At 38.7% G+C, this 22,425-nt stretch overlaps 1 protein-coding gene across 4 annotated transcripts in view; it reads right to left on the bottom strand.

Moving 5' to 3' along the window:
* Positions 1-21,289, bottom strand: part of rapgef4a (Rap guanine nucleotide exchange factor 4a) — a 36,771-nt gene extending 15,482 nt beyond the window's left edge. Inside the window, exons 1-6 of one of the 4 annotated variants that reach the window (XM_061054459.1) lie at positions 20,998-21,289; positions 18,357-18,499; positions 17,704-17,792; positions 16,757-16,903; positions 4,723-4,795; positions 678-742 (exon numbers count right to left, since the gene is read on the bottom strand). In XM_061054459.1, coding sequence (XP_060910442.1) covers positions 678-742; positions 4,723-4,795; positions 16,757-16,903; positions 17,704-17,792; positions 18,357-18,499; positions 20,998-21,065 — 585 coding nt within the window. In that variant the 5' untranslated portion in view covers positions 21,066-21,289. Of the gene's footprint in view, positions 1-677; positions 743-4,722; positions 4,796-10,881; positions 11,136-15,532; positions 15,650-16,756; positions 16,904-17,703; positions 17,793-18,356; positions 18,500-20,997 lie in introns of those variants that run through there. The other 3 variants (XM_061054460.1, XM_061054462.1, XM_061054461.1) reach the window with 3 other exon arrangements.
* Positions 21,290-22,425: the final 1,136 nt, after the last annotated feature.

Here is a 22,425-nt window from a genome sequence, read left to right as displayed (position 1 = left end):
CCTGCTGGGACCACAGGGTGGGCTGCCGGGCTGTGACATTTAAAATGCATTCTGCACACTTCAGAGAGCAGCAGCACAACTCATGCATTCATGTGAAGGCTTTAAAGTTCATTATTTATTCACAAGAAAACGAGTCCACTCAGTGCTCACATTTCTACTCAGAGTGGGATTTCCTCCTTATTATTTATAAATGTTTAAATAAGTTGACGTTGTGGTTTTTATTTTATTTTACAAGAATGAAGGCAACAGAACAATCTACAAAGCACAGGGCACCATCAATCTGCTGCAGTGCCATGTTATCAAACCAGAGGTCAGGAAACGGCGACAGGAGGAGAAAAGGTGGGACAGGAACTGTTATGGATGGAGACAAAAAACTCCGGTCATGTTGTTTATATTTAGACCGACTTTTAAACAAACTTCACATTCCAAACTTATTTCCATCCTCTGCTGGAGATGTGCGTAAAAAAGTAAGAGGATGCGGTCGCGTCAGGAAAGAGAAGCACAGAGTGAGTTATAGTGTAAGTTTGACTGATCACTTACAGTAACTCTCCTCTGGACAGGAACCCGGTCTAAGACCCAGCACATTGTCTCCCACACACAGCCTCAGCCAGTCTTTCATAACTCATGTAAACACTAAATCATATCAGTATTTCATGTGTGTATGTGTACCTTCCTACCTTATTCTGGTGTTTGGAGACTGAGACGAATGAGTTGTTGCTTATGTTCTCTTTGTCCGGCATTCCTGGCGGGAAAAAAACAGAAAGTGTGTTTACAAAGTGGCTTAGCAATCTGTGACAAACAGAGAGAACGAACGAAAGAGTTCTTTATTTTCTCTCAAAAACATCAAATACAGAATCATTGAAGGTCAGTGTCTAAAGTACTGTCTATAAGTTATTATCTGGAGCATAGCCTGAACATGAACTACTATGAAATTCTGGGGTGCAGGTGGCCTAGCGGTTAGGTTGCTCCCCTTGTACAGAGGCTATAGCCCTCTGAGCGGGCGGACCTGGTTCAAGTCTGACCTGTGGCTCCTTTCCTGCATTTCATTCCCCCAATCTCTCCTGATTTCCAACTTAATCCACTGTCATGTCTACATAAAGACAAAAAGCCTAAAAACAAATCTTAGAAGTAGAAAAAAAATACTAAGAATTTAATGCCACCAAGTAAAGTTTCCAGTTCCAAAGACATAAAAACAAGTTACACCAAATTGTCATTAAACTCTACGGTATGTATGACTGTCTTTGGTAGGACTTTAAAACAAAGCAGCTCTGCCCTCCATGTTCAGTGCACACTCACAACTCCTCAACTCCCCCTTTCTTTTGATAATTTATTTATTCACCCCACCTCCAGCACCACCTTTTTAATTATGTCAGGATAGTTATCGATAATCTCGTTTGAATCTGTTTAATGTGTTTTATTTTTATAAACCACGTAGATACCCGTCTACCAGGAAATAGTGAATAAGGTGGTAAAAGTTACAAAAACTGAAACAGATTTGTTGCATTACAGTATATTTCCTTTTGAAACCGTCCTAAAAATGAGTTTAATGAGACCAAAAAATATTTCTTTAAAGGTTGTCCTCGTGTAAAAAAAAAAAAAATGGTCAGATTCTTCTGTGGATCCACTGTTTGAAACTTTAGGTGAATTATTTCTGGTTAAGTGGCGCATCATGTGTGCCAAAATATCATATTTCATTTCATTCCCTCTTGAATAGTTTGTTTCTGTTTCATCATAAAATCAGACAAACATTCTTTTTTTATCACAAACATCAAACTGATCTGGGATTTTTACTCTTAAATTTATATCAGAAGAGATCGTGTTCTTATTTTTTTCGGGAAATGTTTATCCCATTTCCAATTCTTGTTTCATTTTCAGTCATTTTTCATTATAAAAACCTTGGGCTTCAAAGTGCCTTCCCTTAGGAGAGTATTGCCATCACTATAAAATAATACTCTCCGCTTCAATAAAGATGCTGTGAGATACTATTTCTCTGGGTTTTCTAGATGTTACTGTAAGGAGCAGCACAGTGATGTAATTACGATGTTTTGATTCCATGCCACAGTCCTGTAGAGGGGATGTACAGTGGGGTGTGGTCATCGTTCACTGTTTGGAGCCCCCCCCCCACCCCCCCACGACAAATAACATAATCAGTCAGAGCTGCTCTGTCACAATTGTATCTGCAGGGAAAAACAAAACAGAGCTATTCTTAGAGGTGCCTCTTAGACTGCTGATACCATAAAAACAGATACCCAATCCACACAATACCTAGAAATTGGAACATGACTTGAAAATGAAACATTATCCTGGAGGTGAAACATCCAGAAATAAAACTCTGCTGTAAATGTTCACAGTGTTCACAGAGGGTTCTGGTTGACTTATATTCCTCGTTATTCTTTGTAAATGTTCTCTGCTGTAAAGGTTTTGTTATGTTTAGCTCATGTGCCCTTTCAGACCACAACCACTTTCACAACAATGTCCAACAGGAGAATTGAACACAATACATGACTTCATCCAAATGTAAGGGGCCAACATTGTCAGCAATAGAAAAAAGTACTACCAACATCAAACGTAAGCCTTGGGCTGTTGAAGGTTTAATTACATAACTTTTGTTAGCTCTGGAGTAAAACTGGAAACACAAAGTGTCTTCAACCTTACCCTGACCTCAAACAACAGTGACAATTAACTGTGAACATTTGAAAAATACTCATATAAATATAAATCAGTTATACTCAACGTTATCTGTTATTAACATATTTACTTGCTGCACATTTGGTGTAATCCAAATTATCACATTTTTTAATCAGCATTAGGCGGCTGTGGCTCAGTTGGTAGAGTCCATTGACTCTCAACCGGAAGGTCGAGGGTTTGATCCCCAGCTCCTGCAGCCACATGTCTGATGTGTCCTTGGGCAAGACACTTAACCCTGAATTACTCCTGTATAAATGACATTAATAACTTCTGCTGGTCACTTTACAAAACAACCTCTACCATCAGTGTGTGAATGTGTAGGTGTGACATGCCGTGTAAAAGAGCTTTCAGTAGTCAGAAGATTAAAAAAGCGCTTTACACATTACATATATCCATTTTTTCACATTACACCTGGAATAACTTAATTTTTTGGACACATTAGAGCAGCACAAACAAGTTGCAAACAAGAATTTCTCATCGTTCACTGTGTTCAGTCCTGAGCTCTAAGAGCATGGTCTGCTTTTAAGAGCTTTAATTATAGATATGTTTTGATTATAGCAAATTCAAGTATCATTCCAATGTGTAACATCATCACACGCACACTCTGGATTGCATTTCTAGGTAATGTTTTTTTTTTAAGTTAACACACATCTGTCCATCATTTTATGTGTGCTGCTGCTCATGTGCTGGTGATATCACACCACTTTTTAAAGTGTCACATTCATTTGATCACATGAATATGAATTCAGTGTTCAGCCTCTCTGACAGCATTCAGTAAGCATGTCAGGCATGAATCCAAAATAAACTTAATGTAAAAAAAAAAAAAAGATAATGTTTTGTTTGCGTGTCAGGGCCTGGAGCTTAGTATTTCACTTTGGTTTAACAAGAAAAAAGAAGAAGATGTTTCATGCTTAGCTGGAGTGGTACTGAATGCATGAATGGAGTGATAGAAAAAATGCTGACATTAAAAGCTCAACCTGAGCTTGAACGGCACAGTTGTTGTACAAAAGAAAACTATTTCAAACATGTTTAATTCATTGACCGCAGTAACAACCACTAGGCTGCTGTTGATGCTCTGTACAGTAGAATACATCAGCCTCCAGCTGCTTCGTGCTTGTATGATTACAGTCTTGGTGTATTCATGCATAGAGTGGATACTGTAAATCCCTGAAGTACTGTACTGTAAAACACTCGGCGCTAACAGTGCTGCACGTAACAGCAAAGCAGAATCATCAACTTTTAAACACACCTAAAAATACTCCAGTAGTAAAAACCACAGACAAGTTTAGTTTAAGATAGCAAAGTCCTTAAAAAAAGAGCTCTTTGTTGAGAACAAAAAAAACAAGTGTCACTTCATTTATAATGTATGCATCATTTATGAAACAAAAGAACAACAATCAACCCTCTGCCAGTAAGCCAACTGACTCTGGATTTCTTCACTGCTCACTGCTGCTCATCATTTTGTATGGTACATGACTTTGAAGAAAGTTAAGTGCTCTGTATAAGCAAAGCTGAGTCTATATTGAGTTTACCCACAACAGTAAATCAAATAAAAGTATCAGGCTTTATCACATTAGACAGAGATCTAATAAAGGAGTTAGGCAGGAAAAAAACACATCAAATATTCTTTAAAACAGGATTGTGTGTTGTATTAAACTGCATAAACATAATAAAACATCATTCAATAAAGCTGCTGTCTTAAAGTTCTTGTTGTGATCAAATATGAATGTTTAGACAAAAGAATCCACCTTTCATGACAGCCCCTTAAAATACCTTTTTATCTCTGTCAATTAAAGATCAGGAAATTATTTTTCTGTACTTTTCTAACCAAAAGTCAGTGATTAAGGCAGTTTCTATGAGTAACACTGAAATATTTGAGCTTTTGCTCTTTTTCTTGAATAGATTAAAATCCATAACAACCTTAACCATTTGATGTGTGTAATAAGCAATCACAGAAGCTTTGACTTAATCATGCAATGTTCACTGCGCCTAAACAACAGTCAAACGGATAATCAGTAACTGAAGGCAACTTACTGTCAGCACTACAACCACTTTCCATCGCACCATAGGGTGGGGTGAGCAGTCCAGCCATGCACTGATGATATCTCTATAAAAAAACAAAGAACACAAATAAACAGATCAGTCAGAACAGTGGAAAGGTAACATAGCAGAGTGAGTAGCAGTGTGAAGATTTGGTAAAGCCATATTTCTCCCTCTGCCTGGTCAACCTGATCAACTTGGTGGTGTGCAGTGGCGATTCTAGAGTCTGTTGGGGCCCGAGACAAAAATTCATTGGGGGCACCCACATTCATCACCGTTATGTCTGCCGGTGTCCCGATGCTTTCTCCTCTTCCTCTCTTTCTTTTTTTTACTCCCAGATGGATCACTTCTCTCCATTTTCCTTCGGTGACTCTCATCGACAAAGGTTGGTTTTCAAATGAGAGTGAGAGCTGTCAGACAGGGCCCCCTTTAAGGAAGTATCCTACTGTCATTGCAAAATTTGCACATTTTGAGCCACTGCTGTGGTTTAAAGTTTGTCAGCCCTCGGTTGCCCCCTACTGGCCTGGGGCCCCAAGCAGTTGCCTAACCTTGACTATTGACAAACAGCGCCTCTGGTGATGTGAGATGTCCTGTGGTCTAGTGTGTGAAAATGTACCTCAACAGCCAACATTCACAGATGGTACCCCCTAGATGACTGATATTTTGGCCGACTGTCTTGCTCCAATGTTATAACTGCTCATACAGAGCTCTAGATGTTGTGGATTCTGATATGTCATCCTAATCAAAGACAACCACTGGTGTATGCAATACCTCTAAATAGACCAAAAACACGACTCCAACTTATATCAAATTTAACTCTCATCTGAGGGAGAATGGTGTTCATAGATTATCAAAATATACAGCAATGTAGAAGCAGAAATTGATTGTGCAATGGACTGATAACCACTGACAGCTTGCCCTTAATGCTGCTTCATTATGGTGCGTTCTAATTGATAACTCCTTTGTGTGAACGCGAGTGAAGAGTGGTTGGAGGTGTGGCCATACAGCAGTTTGTTTTGGTTTAATGCTGGTGCGCAAGGACGACATCTACTGGATCAATAAGTCGCACAAGCCTCCTTTAAAACTTGGATATTTTGTTTGAACTCCACCTAATTTTACTTTGTGTACATATGTCCACTGAACCTGTTAACTCTGGCTCCATTCCTCTTCTGTCTATCCTGAATCTTTTCCCTTACTTTTACTTGCTTCTATCATGCATTTGTCACATTAAATACTTCAATAAGCAAGAAAGTACTATCTCTTTAAAGCATCACATTACGGCTGTACATGCATTATATCATATCTGTACCCTGCAGCATCAACGAAGTTATGTAATGAACGTCATACTGCACCCATGCACTCTTGTAAATGTCATGTTTTTCTTTCATGATGCTGTAGGAAGAGGTCAATCCAACCATGGCCCATGAGCCGTGAAAAAGTACTGCAACACAACATCATTGGTTGAACCTGAATGCAATAGAACCACTACAAATGGGGAACAATTTCAAAACTGAAGAGAAAAATGTGTCTGATGAAGGAAATAAACTCACTCCACCATAAAAAAAATAATAATCATGTGGTGCTGTGTTTATTTTGTTTGATTTTTTTCACTATGGTTTACGAAGTAAATTGAATCCAATTTAAAGGCATCATTGCTCCAGAAACACGTAATAAGAATGCATTTTGGGTAAAGATAAATAATTTGTATATAATTCTGTGTAAATTAAAGCACCACTGTTAGCCTGGGTTGGATAATAGCTAGTAAGCTAGTAGCTATTTAAAATGAAGTTAGCTTAGAATCAAAGCAGCGTTTAAGAAAGATTCTAGCTACATCAGCTGGAAAATGCATTAAAATAATTACTATTTTTGCAATAATAGATGTTGACCTTTAGCTAATTATTATCAACCAATGCCTTGCAATATGCTTTGAATGTTAGCAAACTAAAGCCGTATGTCTTTCTCTTTACAAAATACACAATACAGGATGAGTTAACAAATTACTCATAATATTTCCTCAGTGCAAAAACTGAACATCTTGACAACATGATCCTCTAATGATCAAGTTGTTCATCTCTTTTGCTCACTGAAAAACACAGAAAACTATTCCCATGTAGTTCTAAGGTGGTATTAAGGTACAACTCGTGAAAATGAAAAACCCAATGCTCTGCAAGCTGGTTTGTATTTTTCTTACTTTCAAAGAAGCTTTAAACAAATCGTCAAGTAGATTGATGGTTCATGATTCACATGTGGTAAAGGACAAACAAAACGAATTACGTGCCAAAGCAACTACATATAAAGTCAATAAAAAGCTGATTTCGGACCACTTAGTCACTGGCCTACTTTCTCTAACGTCCTATCTTCTGGTCAGAGAAGACTCAACGACAGCTAGAGCTATAGAGCCATTTGCTCCTGTGTGGTAATGTGCTCTCAGAGGTCATGTTTTAAATTCAATTTCACCCACTGAAGTCACTTAATCACTTTAGCAACCCTTAGGGGGGGACACAGCTTTTTTCCCTGCAACAAGACGACGGTTAGAAATGTCGCATTTACACCGCTTGTTTCTATGAGGATTGTCTTTCTGCATGCTGCTCATTAAGATACTAGCAGATAAGGATGAGCGTCAACTAACACTCAGATTATGAAAATGTTTATTTTGTGGAGGGGATTTTGTACACATTCAAACACCAGACTGAATTATTCAAAGTTAATGTAAGCAACAGAAGTGAAGCATTCAGAGCCTATCAGTCTTTGTTGACAATTAAAGGATTTGAGGATTAGGGAGGAGCACTTAAACCGAGCAGCACATGAACAAATGAACTCAACCCCTCAGAGCCAATAAAGCTGCGCTCCCTGAGGGATTGCATCCACAGTGCAGGGTGGGGGTGTTGTTTTAGAGGAGGATAAGCACTATTGTCAGGTGTGTGAAAAGCACTCAGTTTCTATTTTGTTAGTAATGATGTCTCTGACTCGTATATCACACAATATATTTGTATCCATATGGAGCCTTGTTTTTTTTTTTTTACAACCTGCAATTAACTACTAAGTGGCCGACTTTTCACGTATGAATCAATATATTTTTTGGCTGTGCGTAAGTTTGAGGGAAATTTAATAAATGGTCAATAGAACATTTATCAAACCAAATTTGCCTTTCATTGGGAGGGGGCTGCTGTGTTAATCTTTATTAAATATCATGAGTTTCTCGTCTGAAGGTACAAGACATTGGAGGTGATGATGTAGGAGACTATTTTATGTATCAAATTGAATTGAGAACATAAGTAGTACATTCATAAATAATTTAAGTGATCATTAGCTGCTGTCCTGCTCCTGTCTGTCTCAATAATTGTCACCATTTTTACTTTGTTTCAACCTTTTTTAATACAGTTTATGTTTTTATAATTACGTCTGTAATCTCTATCATCAGCGTAACATCTCAGTGTTAATAGAAATGTTCTTTAAGACTTTGGATGTGACTGAAGTATTTAGAATTATAACTTCATTGTGATAAGGAGAACATGTGAACATGAAACACAGGATTGGTTCCAAGAGTATTTATCCACTGAGTTTGTAGATGAAGCTAGCAGTTTGGCTGGGCTAAGCAAAACCACTAAAAACAGCTGGCCAGTCTGTTGTAACAAAATCTGCCTCTCAGCCAATTCATTGAAATATTTTATCTTGTTTAACATTTACCTTCAGTGAGAGCCAGGATAGCTGTGTCCTGTTTCTATGTTCATGCTTAGATCAGCCAACAGACTGTTAGATGTTTTTTATTGTACAGATGAAAGAGTGTTACGTGTCTATCTTCCATTGAAGAAGTTGTGTATTTCCCAAAGTGTCGGAGTATTCCTTTAAATGACGTCTTCTGATTATTCACACATTACCCTTTATCCTTTTAATCCCAGAGGATTACTAGAGTATTAAATCATTTCAACCATCAGTTAAAGATTAAAACTGCAGATATACCAAACTGTGACTGAATGAATACATAAAGATGTGTAAGCATTGTATAACAAAAAGAAGGGCTAGGTGTGCTTGCTTTGGTCCTTAGAAATGCACATTCAAATATTAATGACAACGCTTTATTTCACCATTAAACCACGGTTGGGTGTGATTGGTACGGATACTTCCCCCTAGTCTTGATTTAATTTGGGAAGAGAAGTCCTGAACTACAATCTCTTGTAAAAGAGGGAAGACCAAGTCACTGCTTACAATGTTAGAGCATGGATCAACCACTCGATGTATTCAGCTCTGACCAATCAGTTTTGATATCTGAACAGCAAGCACCTTGGTTTAGTCCGTCAGGTTGTAGTGTGTGATTAAACCCAGTTTCTTACAAATGATAGGGATATGTTTGTTAATCTGATACCATCACATTAAAGGAGATTATGATCTGTTGCTTTAAGAGGATTTAGTTTGAGTAGCTGAGGAGTGTTACAAACACTTGCAGAATACGAATGATGCCTTTAGATGAGACAGGTAGACATGTAAGGAGTCTAAATCCTTTTAAGTCCACAGCTCTAAGAATAAAAACTCACTTAAGTCTTTGACCCTAAAGGCATCTTAAAAGAGTGCTTCTGAAAGGTTACAACCTGACATAAAATGTATCACTAACATACTGTGGACACACAGCTTCATTAACATATAGCGTCCTCATTGGTTGTAGAAATGCCTCACAAGTTGGAGAACATGCATCTTAAAGACTGGCTTACAGGAATAACTGCACATTTTAGATTTAAAAAAAATACTTTGGACATTTTTTTTAAAAAACAGGAATAACTTTTTATTATGATTTTACTATTTGTCTTTTTTTTCTCCACCTCGAGGACAACTTACCAAGGCAAACTGAAATCATCAGAATTCTGCCACACTACTGTGGAAATCACCCACGCATGTAGAATGATTGGTAGGCTTAATCAGAGTTTTGGCAAATTAAGAATATTTCATAATCAATAACAAGTCACTAAATTCACTTCACAATAAACGCTACATTCGTCCAACATTAACCAGAATCTAAAAACTCTTTAACTGCTGAATGTCTTAAAACAATTTATTAAAGTCAGAATTCTTTTTTTAAGCTTGGTGAGTGAATGTTTTTTATTTTCCTTCGTCGTCTTGTATGTACAAAGACTCACCTTAGAGATACATTTTTTTAATGTGTAATTTTTTCAAATGTTGCATCATATTTTAAATAACACTGTCTCAACCAATAAAATCCTATTCACATTTTTTTTTAAATGCTCATAACACAAGCATCCACACAGAGCTGTAATCTTAAGGAAAATGGAAAAATGTAATAAAAATATATGTTTGTTGCACACTAGAAGAAATGTTTTTTAAAACCATATTCAGTTCAAATAGTTTAAGTACTTGATGTACATGAGTGTACATGAGTTTAAATGAGCATCTCATTAATCACCACATGGTGTTTATCTTCACTTAAGAGGTTTTAGGGGTTTTAGAAATGTCTGCAATAACAGATGTGCCATTCTGTTTTCCTCCAGTGAAGCTTAGTCAACTGTTGTGCATATTAGCTCTCATACACTGACTTCACTGTTCACAGCAGGACAAACGCATGCACATTCTTTAACCCTGTCCTCTACTAATATTTTTTTTTTCCAAACTCCTACAACAATGAAGTCACCTGGAAATAGAAGCTGTAGCACATACTATCTTGTATCTCTATCAAAGTGCTTTACTTATAAGTGTGTGCAGTCCTATCTGTGTCATAACAAACACATCATCCAAGTGCATTCTCACTTCGAGCTTCACCTCAGTCTTTCACGCTCCAGTAAATCATTGCATTGTGTGCATCAATGTGCATGAATGCACTGCTGTATTTTGAGCAGTTCGCCCCACATTACATAACACTCATAGTGCAAACTGTTCTCAAAGCAGTCTGTGATGATTCTGAACTCTTACAGGCACACTTCAGGCCACTGGGGGAAAAACAACTGAGGGGGAAATATTACCAAATCACACCTGCTCCTACAAAAACACATAGACTGAAATATTTCATTTTAATAATGTGTTTTTTTAATCTCTCAATAGTCAGCAAGAAAATTCAGCACAAATCCACCATTTATTCAACCATTTATGATCGAGTTTTTCCTGATGCAGCTAACATGTTGGATTGTTGGAAAGTTTGTCAAATATTACCTTAAGATGCTACTAGTGTCCAATGCAGCCTAAAAAGAAGGGGAGGGACCTCCAAACCCTCTTAATTCCTCAGTCATGGGTCATATCCAGCCTGGTCCAGCATGATCCAGCAGCTACATCAGCCTGCACGCTGCTCTGACAGCAGGCAGAGTGAGCACACTGTGTCAGTCGAGCAGAGTGCCAGTCAGCTGCTCACTTCTTCTGAGCAGCAGTTGCTAGGTGATTACTCAACTCCAGTCACTGAGCACACTGGAGAGCATGCTCCATCTCCCTCTCTATCTCTCTCTCTCTCTCTCTCTCTCTCTCACTCACACACACACACCCATTGGCTAATCTGCACACATAATAGTAGCTGCTCATTTTTAGCTGGGCCAGGAGCTAAACCAGAAAATGGTCAGTCTCAGAGGGATGTAAAGAAATCAGAAATATAAAAAAAGTCTTTCATCTATTATAACTTTTGAGGAAGACGTTGTCCTCAAGCAGAATTTGTGATTTATTTTCTTTGTGGATCCAATCCAACTGTGAAATGTACAGACATTAGAACCACCTGGCAGTATCAAGTTCCTATCACTGAGCTGCTTCTTCTCAAGGACAGAGAGCAGCTGGTGTCTTATCTTTAACCTTGTTACTTATCAGAGCTGCACTGACCTCCAAACCAAGAAATTAATCACATGATTAACAGTTTAGACAGTTGCCAGCTCCAGTAAGTTTCATAGCACAAATAAGTCAAACTTGTGTAATGTACACCTGATATACCTATTAACATGATTCCTCTTATTCATCACATGTACTCTGCTGTGCTGTGCCTTTCTGTTTACATGTGGATGTGTTGTTCTATTGTTTTTTTATTTATTGATTCTAGTGGAAGCAGCTGAATGTTTGGCAGCACTTTGAGCCCAAGACAAATTTCCCTAAACGGACAATAAAATGTATCATATTGTGTCGTTTCAAGGATCCTCACTGTGATAATTGGTGTTGTAATTGTCTGAGGTGTTTTAGATTTGCAGCTTCGCTTGATTGTTTGTTGCTGCATGTGACTAAACTATAAAGATTTTATTTTTTATTGTGAATTTGAAGCCGGATGAAGTCAAATGTTTAGCTCAACGGGTGCTGACCCTGTGAGGGGATTTAACTTTTTATAATCAAAATCTTTGTGCACTGTAAATAAAAATGACAAAAATGTTTTTTAAGCAGAGTGATCACACTCCCACTTCTTCATTTCAACACTGATATTTGTGAATAAAACAGACAATAAAAGTGAATGAAATACTGAAAATATTCAATTGTGTCTGACAGCACATTTCAATCTGACCAAATCTAGTACACTTTAATAGTTTTATACATTCACTTGAATAACAGACAAGCAGTGCCACATGTTTAATGCCTGCTGCTGTCTCATGGAGTAAATTACAAACAATTGTTTGATTAGTTTCATTAGCCTTACTTTGTTGTTTAATTCTAGATTCATTTCATCAGACGAGCAAAAGATAGAAAAGGGGTCATATAGGTAAGCAGGCATCTTACAGCATTACCTGTCTGTAAGTGTAAGGATGTGGCTGAAACAAAGACCGAGCAGATGCAGATGTCAGTCACTGAACCCTCAAAGTGTTGTTTCTGACTAACAGAACTTACCAGAAGAGCTTCACTGCTACAGTTTCATCAAGAGAAAGAATGCCTTATTTCAGATCCATATACTGTACATTCAGTCATTTTGAATTTGATGGAATAAAGGCTTGTATTGAACAGACACAAAATGTAAGTAGAAAGAAATGTATAAAATGTATTTAAGAAGTCTTTATGATGGACTGGGGCAAGCAGAGATACTGGAGAGGAAACAGATTCCAATTTTCTCTTCCGGTAATAAATTTGATTTGAAATTTGAAATTGATTTAGTGTTTTTATGTTTTGAATTCAGTTTAGTCAGCTCATCTATGCAGTGGTTGGAACTGAAGATACATGTTCAACGGAGCAATAAGACCAAAAACAAAGCAAGAGAAAACTGGTTCAGGTCCGGATGAATGATTTCATCTAAAATCTATAAGTTAACAGAAACGCATTGAAGTGATACAAAAAATGTAATGCTGATGTAACCGCTCTGTGAGCTGAGGAAATACATCAGTAATGTTTATTATCATCTTCATGCTCTTTCAGTGCGCATGTCCGCTGTGCACTTCCAGATGCTGAACCCCCAGAGGATCCATGTAGCCTCTTTTTTACCCCCCCCCCCCCCCCCCCGCACCCTATCCACAGTTACCAGAGGGCACGCTGCAGCCCTGCCACTTTCTGTTCATCAGCTCTCTACCCAACAGGCTTCTTCTACAGGCCGCTGACACTCACCATCAGATTCGCCTGGAGTCTAAACATGCATGAGAAATACACACAACTTATGCTAATAAAAGCTCAAATGTGTAATTTGTCACATTTAATCCAAAATGCCACAGCTGTTGTATAATGAGAGCGGTTCTGTGCAGGCCACGTGGAGGCTGAAGAAGTGACTACAAAAGAGCCACGTTACCAGCCTTAAAAAGAACAATGTGTTATCACAATCTCAGCGCCCATCGGAAGCACCAAACAAAGAGAAGAGTAAATTGATGATCAGGCCCATCTAAGCCAGGGTCAGCATGCTCGTGTGTGCTGAGCTCGGCTCATGTCTGCTCTGTTAAACAAACAGCACACGGCTGCCTGATCCCAGCAGTTGTATCAGTCAGCAGTATGAGAAAATATATATCAAAGTTGCATGTAAGAGCGGTGCTTGCCATGCAACAGCACCACAGTCACAAGCAGGAAAGGAAATGTAAGAAAACTGTAAAAAGCAGGAAGAGAGCAAGAAACGAACAAATGTGTTGATTTAATAATCGACATGAAATGCAATGACTAAATTATCCGGTTCATTAGGGCAATGCTGTGATCACTATGACGCAGTTTGTAATAGTGCATGGCTATAGGTTCAATTTGAGGAGGAGGAGGAGAGAGGAGGAGGAAGAAGAGGAGGAGGAGGAGGAGAGAGGAGGAGGAGGAGGAGGAGGAGAGAGGAGGAGGAGAGAGGAGGAAGAGGAGGAAGAGGATCAGGAGGAGGAGGAGAGAGGAGGAGAGAGGAGGAGGAGGAAGAAGAGGAGGAGAGGAAGAGGAATAGGAGGAGGAGGAGGAAGAGGAGGAGGAAGAGAGAGGAGGAGGAATAGGAGGAGGAGGAGGAAGAGGAGGAGGAGGAAGAGGAGGAAGAAGAGGAGGAGGAGGAGGAGGAAGAGGAGGAGGAGGAGAGAGGAGGAGGAAGAGGAGGAGGAGGAGGAGGAAGAGGAGGAGGAAGAGGAGGAGGAGGAGGAAGAGGAGGAGCTGAGGTGTAAAACTTTGACTCAGAGCTTCTCCTCTGAATAAAGCAGTCTAGGTTGTAATCTCAACATCCGAGCTGGCATCAATGGATGCTGGGAGTACCTCTCTGCTTCTCTGGTTTTTAGAGCCTTAAGCAATAATGACATGATACAGCTTTAGGTTGTTAAGGCACCACAAAAGGTGTTTCAGCTTTAGTAAAACCTGTGTGAAGTAGCTAAACTTCAACAGCAGGAACACACCAAGAGAGACTGGACTGGACCCACTTTCCTCCAGAGTACATCTGAACAGACAGACAAAGGTTAAAGGGTTTCCTGTAGTAACAAGCAGAAGCTGTTGTTCTGCACTAAAATGAGCGTCAACCAGGCTGAATAATGTTGTTGAAACTGTTGCTCCAGCATCAAGTTGAAACTGTTGCTCCAGCATCAAGTTGTAACATACCAGCAAGTAGAGTAACGATGATCCATCAATAGGCTGATTATGTGACTTTTAACTCGATGTGAGGCCTTTTGTTACAGCTTCAGCCAACCTCTGAGGTTAAGCTAGCTCAGCAGATCTAACAGCAGAGGATCCATGTATAGACACTCATGCTGGCATGCTCTGCCATACTTCTGAGAAGTTCCCCTCTAAACATGGTTAAAGAGATCAATATTGGACTTATGTGACAGGTGATCTAGAATTACACAGTTTGATTGCTAGAAAAATCATGTCTCAATTCACTTAAAAATCCCAAATCACATGCACTTGATATTTCAAGTTTTTAAACTTGTTTAAGCTGCATTTTAACAATGATTAGTTTCCACATTTAAATTAAGGAAATGTTAAAAACTGAGACACTTTCCATCCAGACAAATAAACAGTAAAAAACATCATCTAGTATAAGATCTTCCACAGTGAAGGTCCACGATTCAAGTTAAGTAACAAACATGAAAAACACATTTTAACATGATACAGTGAAAACACTGTGGGAAAAACTCCGGCATAGTTCAATAAAGCCCAGGGGGGGAAGTGAGACGGAAAAGATGTCACAAGATAAAAAATGTGTTCTGCCAAATACGTCAACAAAACAGTCTGAAAAAAATATACTATATTAAAGTAACACGCAGTGAACACACCTAGTGTTTGATTGAAGAGCTTCCTCTAAAGACCCTGCCAGGTAAATTCCCAAAGAAGCTGCCCCATATGATTCTGAGCCAAGATGACAACTTAACACAGTAACTTCACTGTCTGTCATAACGGCAAAAAACAACCAAAGCCAGGGGATCTGAGAACCAGATACAAACAATCTGTGTGTAGAATAAGACAACAAAACATCCACCTCACAAACCTGAATGAGGAGGTCACTCCAGGACAGAGGTTAAACTGAAGCCTTGTAGCACTTCCACTTGATGGTCAGCAAACATCCAGACCGGCTTAAGTATCCAGTCACACTGCTGCTGGGCTGAACCCTGACACAGACACACGCGAGGTTCAACATTTACAAGCCCCTCATGCCCTTCAGTCCCAGAGGAAATGGGCAGTCTTTCTCTCATAGGCGGTGTCCTGCAGAAGAGGGGCCTCTACACAGCATGACACCCACAACCTAACATGCAAGACAGTCTTTAGTTTTGTTTGTGAGACACATTTATCGGTACAATTATGTAGTACGTCTTACACAAATTGAGTTATACTTGTGGTGAGTTATTGTATTATAGTCCACGCAATGAGGTCATAGGTAAACACAGAACCACAGCAATGCACTGCCATCTAGTGGTCAAAAGGTAGAAACCTCTCAGGCTCTTTATAGACTTAAATTCTGTGAAATGCCTGCACACATAAACATTCTCAAAAAGCAGAGCGGTTCAGTATCATTACTGGACCACTTATGCTAAACCTGCAGGGTGGGTAACATTAAAAATCATGAATCAACCAAAGCTAATCACCATGACAGTGTACATCGCCTACACTTTGGCTTAGGCTGAGCTGAATTTGTCACCGTTTCAACATTCAGCATTTCAATTTCAGCAGGGACAAACTAAGACAGGTGGCTGTTCTCTTATTTAAGCAACCTCCTCGTCTAGGTCAGGAATTAAAGGATAGAGATGAGGGGTAGAGATGCAATTTTTTGTGCAAAACCATTTTCCTGTTGTTGAGGACAGCAATAGCATTATTTTAACCCAAACTGATGGTGTTTTATTTATTTTTCTATAAAATGATTCCTGTTTCATCATTCAGATTTCCTTGAAATATAAAAATTAAAAGCGACAGAGCTGAAAAAAATGTGTAAACATAATATTTTCAGACCAGGAAATATAATTAAATGAATCCTTGTAGATCTTTTTTTTTAATGAAAATATGTGAACTGGTATTTTATGTCCCTTTAGTGAAAGGTAAGAAAGTAGGACTAAAGAAAAGAAAAAGGCAAAAAACAGACTCCGACAGCCTTTTCAGAACCCCTTTATACAAGACCCCAACATGAGTTCATCTCCATTGTTGTGTCACAAACTGTAATGTGACCAGAGAATTGCTGTGGGCTGATGAAGATACAGATGGAGCAGACAGAGGTACTCACGTCCCACAAAGACCTGAACGCCCTCTGCTCGATGCGTAGGAGCTCGCTGGATTCCCGAGTGACAATAGTGGCGTGTCGAGGGGTGTTATCCAGGATCGACTCCCCAAATGCTGTGCCGGTCCCCAGTGTGCAAATGGTGACAGCATCCTGGAACAGAAACAGCCAAACAAGAATACTGTGAAATCTAACGTTTGTCGTTTGCTTTTGTATTGTACTTGATCAGACCACTCTCTAGGTTAAAGACAATCACCTGAACACTTTAAGGTTAATTAATTATACACTCCAATCAGCAAGAAATCACTCCAATCAGATCACAGACAAACTGACGCAGGGGAACAAAGCATCAGTATTAAAAACCTTTTTGGTAAATTCCTCTAATGTTATTAGCAAAATGCTCTTTTCAGCCCACATCTAAAAAGAAAAGCTTGAGGTTAGATGGGAATATTTTGAATGGCTGATGGATTTCAAATAGGTTGTAACAATTCAATTAAAAAAACTCGATTTGTCCCCGGGGGTAATTCAAAGGCACACAGAGCAGTAAAATAACAACAGTGCAAGTAGATGAAACATTTTAACCTAAAATATAAAGTGTCAATTTAAATACAAATTAAAGCTTAAACTTAACTTAAAATACAAAATAGAAAATATAAAAGAGTAGATATAAGTGGACAGTGATCGGACTAACAGATGTAAATAGATGTAAACAGAACTATGTGCAGTAAATGAGAAATAAATATATATATACACAGCTATGTGCAAGTAAAAGAGCTATGTGCAAGTAGTAAATATTCAGATTATAACCTTAAGAGGACTGTCTGGATTTAGGCAGCTCAAACTGAATAAGGTAGCACACAACATAATAGTTTGTTCCCATTCAAAACAAAGTAGTGAGTTCTATTTGTTTGTTGAAATTAAGGGTTTCACATTATTCTGGAAAAAAGTCAAACCTGATAACTTGAGGTCTCTGAAACTTTGACATCCAGTGAACCAGACAGGACGGCATACCAGCTGGTGCCAATGTCTCCCTGACGATACACTTTAGAAACACAAAGCACCGATCAAAAGCAACATCGATCGTAGACTTTATATACAAATGGACAGTGTGTTCTGTGTTCACATGGTCTTTTTAAAAACAAAGCATCTTACAAGTCTCAGATCAAAACGATAAGATGTTTACAAAAAAGATATGCCACCAAAAATATACAGACATTTATCTCATATTGTGGAGGGAATTTATGTAGACGTGTAACCATGGATACATAAAGTTCCAGTTTCCTTGGAAGTGAAGCGATTTCATCCCAAAACTAAAAAAATAAAAGGGTTGAGTCTGCGTCCGCACATCGGAGAACAACAGAGAACATCACAGCTGCTTGACTGACTTTGTGGCTTGTTTTGAGTCGTTTTAGTCAGATGTTGTGTACCCGTGTTTTTGCTCGTGTATGAACTGTACCGTGCCGAAGCTAACTTCCTGCAAGCGTGCCAGGGCCGAGGAAGTGTACCGCGCTTGAGCAGCTTAGGCCCGGTACAGATTGCTTATATGTGAGTGCGCCCTGAGAAAGGTCCCATGTGCCTGATATACAGCATGCATATTTGGACTTACAGGTAATGCCTTTCTCCAAGCACTCATAAAATCCACACAGGCAGATCTGCTGCAGCAGACTGGGGTGGAACTTCTCGAAGGCCTTGGCATTTTTCAGATGGGCCAGGATGATGTCAACATCTTCTCCTGAGCGTTCTGCTGGTCTGCAGGAAGAAAAGCAACGAAGAGACATTTACAGGGAACCACTAAAGTAAAACTGGTAACTAAACATGCTGCATGCTTTAATTCAGCAAGAGAAGCACAAGTGGATCTCAGACAGCTGAAGCGTCAAAATGAAAAAAAAGTAGCACAAAGCTTTGTTGAGGTTGGTGATCAGAATCAGAATCAGAATCAGAATCAGAATCAGGGTTTATTGCCAAGTACATTTACACATACAAGGAATTTGACTTGGTGTATTGGTGCTAAACAATTAACAAGGAAATAAAGCAGAACTAGCAACAACTTAAATAATACAGTATAAGAAGATATTACAATATATAAAATAGAATTTAAAAATGTAAAATATAAAAAATAAAAATAAAAAACACAAAATGTACAAAAGGTGCAATGTAGGAGCTGTGCAGTGGACTATGAGGAAAACAAATCTTAGTGTGTGTAACAGATATTGTCCTTCTTAATGATAGTTGACACAGTTTTTTAGCTCCTACTCAAAAGCTGGCTGCTTTGAACCTCCTGTTTCAGGTGGACCATCACTAAGAGGACATTCAGACAAGGCTAGAACTGCTCAAAGTTTATTTTGAAAATGCTTACATGGAGAAACACTAGCCTGTACATTGTTGTTTATGTCATTGAGCTGTAACAATGAGAGTGAACTATAAACTGTCCTCACACATGATTTAGGGTGTTGTATCCCTCCTCTGTTGCTTGCATTACTCTGCCCCTAAATTTGTTCCACTGAATCTGAAGCCTCTGATGTAACATGTGGGTGGTTGTACTGTAGCTTACATCACCTTTGAATCCATAGCCATCCTTTAAAAGAGGAAAACCAACCGTTTCAATACTTCAGAGAAGCAAACAAGGGCTTGTTCACAGCTCCTGAAAATGATTTACTGAGTTCAATAAAGAGGTTTTCACCAGAGCAACAGCTTGCAAGCAAATGGCTCTTTGTGGTGAGTTCCCTGGAAACCTTTCAGCGGTTACATTAAAGTATCTCAGTATTGTGCTCCTCTGATTGGACTGTGGTATCCCACCCCCATTCAAATCAAATGTTTAAAAGCCCCTTAACAGCCCTGCATTATTTCAGCACTAGATCAAATGCTGCGCAGCGAGGAAAACAAGGCAGGGAAGGGATGAGTGGGAGTTTCAAAGACAAGGTGTCTGTTTGGTAATCAAGCAAGCCAAAAAAGCTTTTGTGAGGTGAAGATTTCAAGTCCAAGCATGGAAGGAATGTTTTCATCATGAGGCAGCTTATAACATTCAAACTTTAAACGATGACAAACTTAATTGAACCATTTCTTCTGATTTACAATACATTTTGCACCCCCCCCCCCCCCCCCCCCCCCCCCCCCTAAAGTTCTGTGTTTAACTCGAGTAAAATCAAACATGCTACAGAATCTGAGAGGAAAATGTGAGTCATAGGTTTAATTTGCACCAAACAGGTGGGCTCTACATCGACAGAAGATATTACTGTGCAAACACATCTGGCACACTGCGTCACTTTTGCTGTTTATAGCTGATGCACTTTGGACCCCTTTCTTTCTCCCCTCAGTCTGTGCATACAAAAAACACCTGATCCGTGCCCAATAACACTAAGGACAAACATGCAAACTGTTTTTATTTAAAGCATTTGAATTCAAGCTCTACATGTACATAAAAATCCACACAATTAAATAAATCAATGCTGGTGCGTATCATGTTGCATGATGGAACACATTGTAGTTCTTTGCAGCAGGTGACAGACATGAAGAGTTGTGCAACACTGCACCTGTTAGCGGTAATGCACATTGATGATTCATTCACATCTGAAATCAAATGCAGGTTTATGCTACTCCTTTCTTTCAGTGTCAATTTTTGTAACTACATAATAAAGTAGCCTGTTGTTATGTATGGCCTAATAAAGAGGGGTTTAATATCCCATCTGATAGGTGTACATGCACAATGTTTTACCTCCCTGTGTGATTTTGGGCACCTCTCTCAGTAGTTTAGGTATGAACCGTCCATAACATGATCTGTAAAGGATCTTGTCAACATTACCAGTAAGTGATGAACTGCTTATGTAGAATATTAATGATGTACTTTTAGTTATGAATATTTAAAGCATTTCCAACAGCTGTCCAAAGTTATTAATAATAATAATAAGAATAATACTAAGAATAATACTAAGAATAATATTATCCAAAGTTAGAAGCATTGCTTCCTATACTTCCCATAGCCTATGTCTCTGATCTCTGTCAACACTGTTCTTAATATCTGTGTCCATATAATAAACTAAAAACATGGCACTTTTTATGATGCCCCTATTCAACCTCACAAGAATCAAGTTTTATTAATCCCAGTGGGCAATTTAAACTACGGAGCCGATATGAATGTTAATCCTGAAGCACCAAAATAAATCAAATCCTCGTCTGTAGGTAATAAATATGACTCACATGGAGCCTTAAACCGAGACAGTGGACGCACTTGAATTACATAAATGCAGTACCTCTTATCCAGACAAATAATCCACTCTGTAGATTCCGATGAGTGCGAAGAACTGTGCGCTGCAACCATCTTGAGATCCCGATTCTCCTCCTCCTGCTGCTGCTGCTGCTGAGGCTGCGGCGGTGAAGAGGGCTGGTCCAAAACCAGCACCTGATGTGCCTTCAGTCATTCTCTGTCTGACAGACGATGTGCTGCCCCTCTGCTGAAGCTGCTGGTCAGGGCTCACCTGACCAGGAGAAGTTTGAACAGAAAATACACAAGAGGGAGCTGGAGGTAGAGATATGCTTCAAAGAATGTGAAGCTATAAAGTCATAGTTTGTTAAGAGAAAGAACGTCCCCTTTTTTATCCAAGATTTAAAAAAATGACATTTTAAATGTGCTACCCTTTTTTTCCATTGTTTCATTTCCAGTCCAATGTTATTCTTTTTTTCTTAGGTTCTGTCTATGAATACCAAATCTATATTTTGCGTTGTGTTCTAGTTTCCATTTGTAGTCCTTAAAGTAGGTTATCATGCACTACTAAAAGAGTCCATGAGGAGAGCAAACGAGGAGGAGGAATAAACCGGCCATGGTGGAAGATATCCCAACAGCTGTAACAAGGCTACTCTTTAGCTCTTTTCTTTAACACATCTACAAACTTCAAACTCCATTCTCGCCCCCTTAAGTGGCGTTAAGACTTTTAAACGATGTGACGCACCTGTAAAGACAATATGACCGGACATTCATCGCTAACTATAGTGGCAACACCACACCGGAAGCAATGAAAGATGGTCATCGGTACCCAAATTGGCAACATTTAAAAACACCAAAATGATAAACGATGTTGATGACCTGTAGGCTACATTTTTTGCTGTGCCTAATTTACGGCAATGGAGTGAAAACCTGAAGTTAATAGCATATGGCTACAGCGAACTGTTTAAGTTAATTAACTTAGTAATTTAAAAGGCTGTTGGTAGGCCTACATTTTATTTTGCTTTTAATAAAAGTTTTTCAATAACATTACAAAAAATAAAGGAACATATATAAACTGAATTAAAAACATAAATAGTTTAAAAATCAATTCTACACTTTCAAAAAAAAAATGTATTGTTTTATCTATTCAATGATACACCTGAGACCAAATCAATTAAAAAAAAAAAAAAAACAATCATAGCTTGACCTAATGAACTACAACTTGGGCTATGTGTTAGGGTGCCATTGTGCTTTTTTTTTTTACTCTTTTTTTTACCAGCCTTACTTTTTAAAGTGAAAAAATTAGACACACATTGACAACATCTCATGTAACACTAAGCACATTTCTCCACACCTTCATGGAGGTTTATTGTGAGATAAACAGGTAGTAAATCAAATAGCAAGACTTTGATTGAGTAATGGTTTAAAAACTTGCATTTGTGATCCTGATCTTAGTTTTCACTCACTTCACACTAAA

This window comes from Labrus mixtus, chromosome 13 (genome assembly GCF_963584025.1).
Source record: "Labrus mixtus chromosome 13, fLabMix1.1, whole genome shotgun sequence".
NCBI lineage: Eukaryota > Metazoa > Chordata > Actinopteri > Labriformes > Labridae > Labrus > Labrus mixtus.
This window is presented reverse-complemented; position numbering and strand designations above follow the sequence as displayed.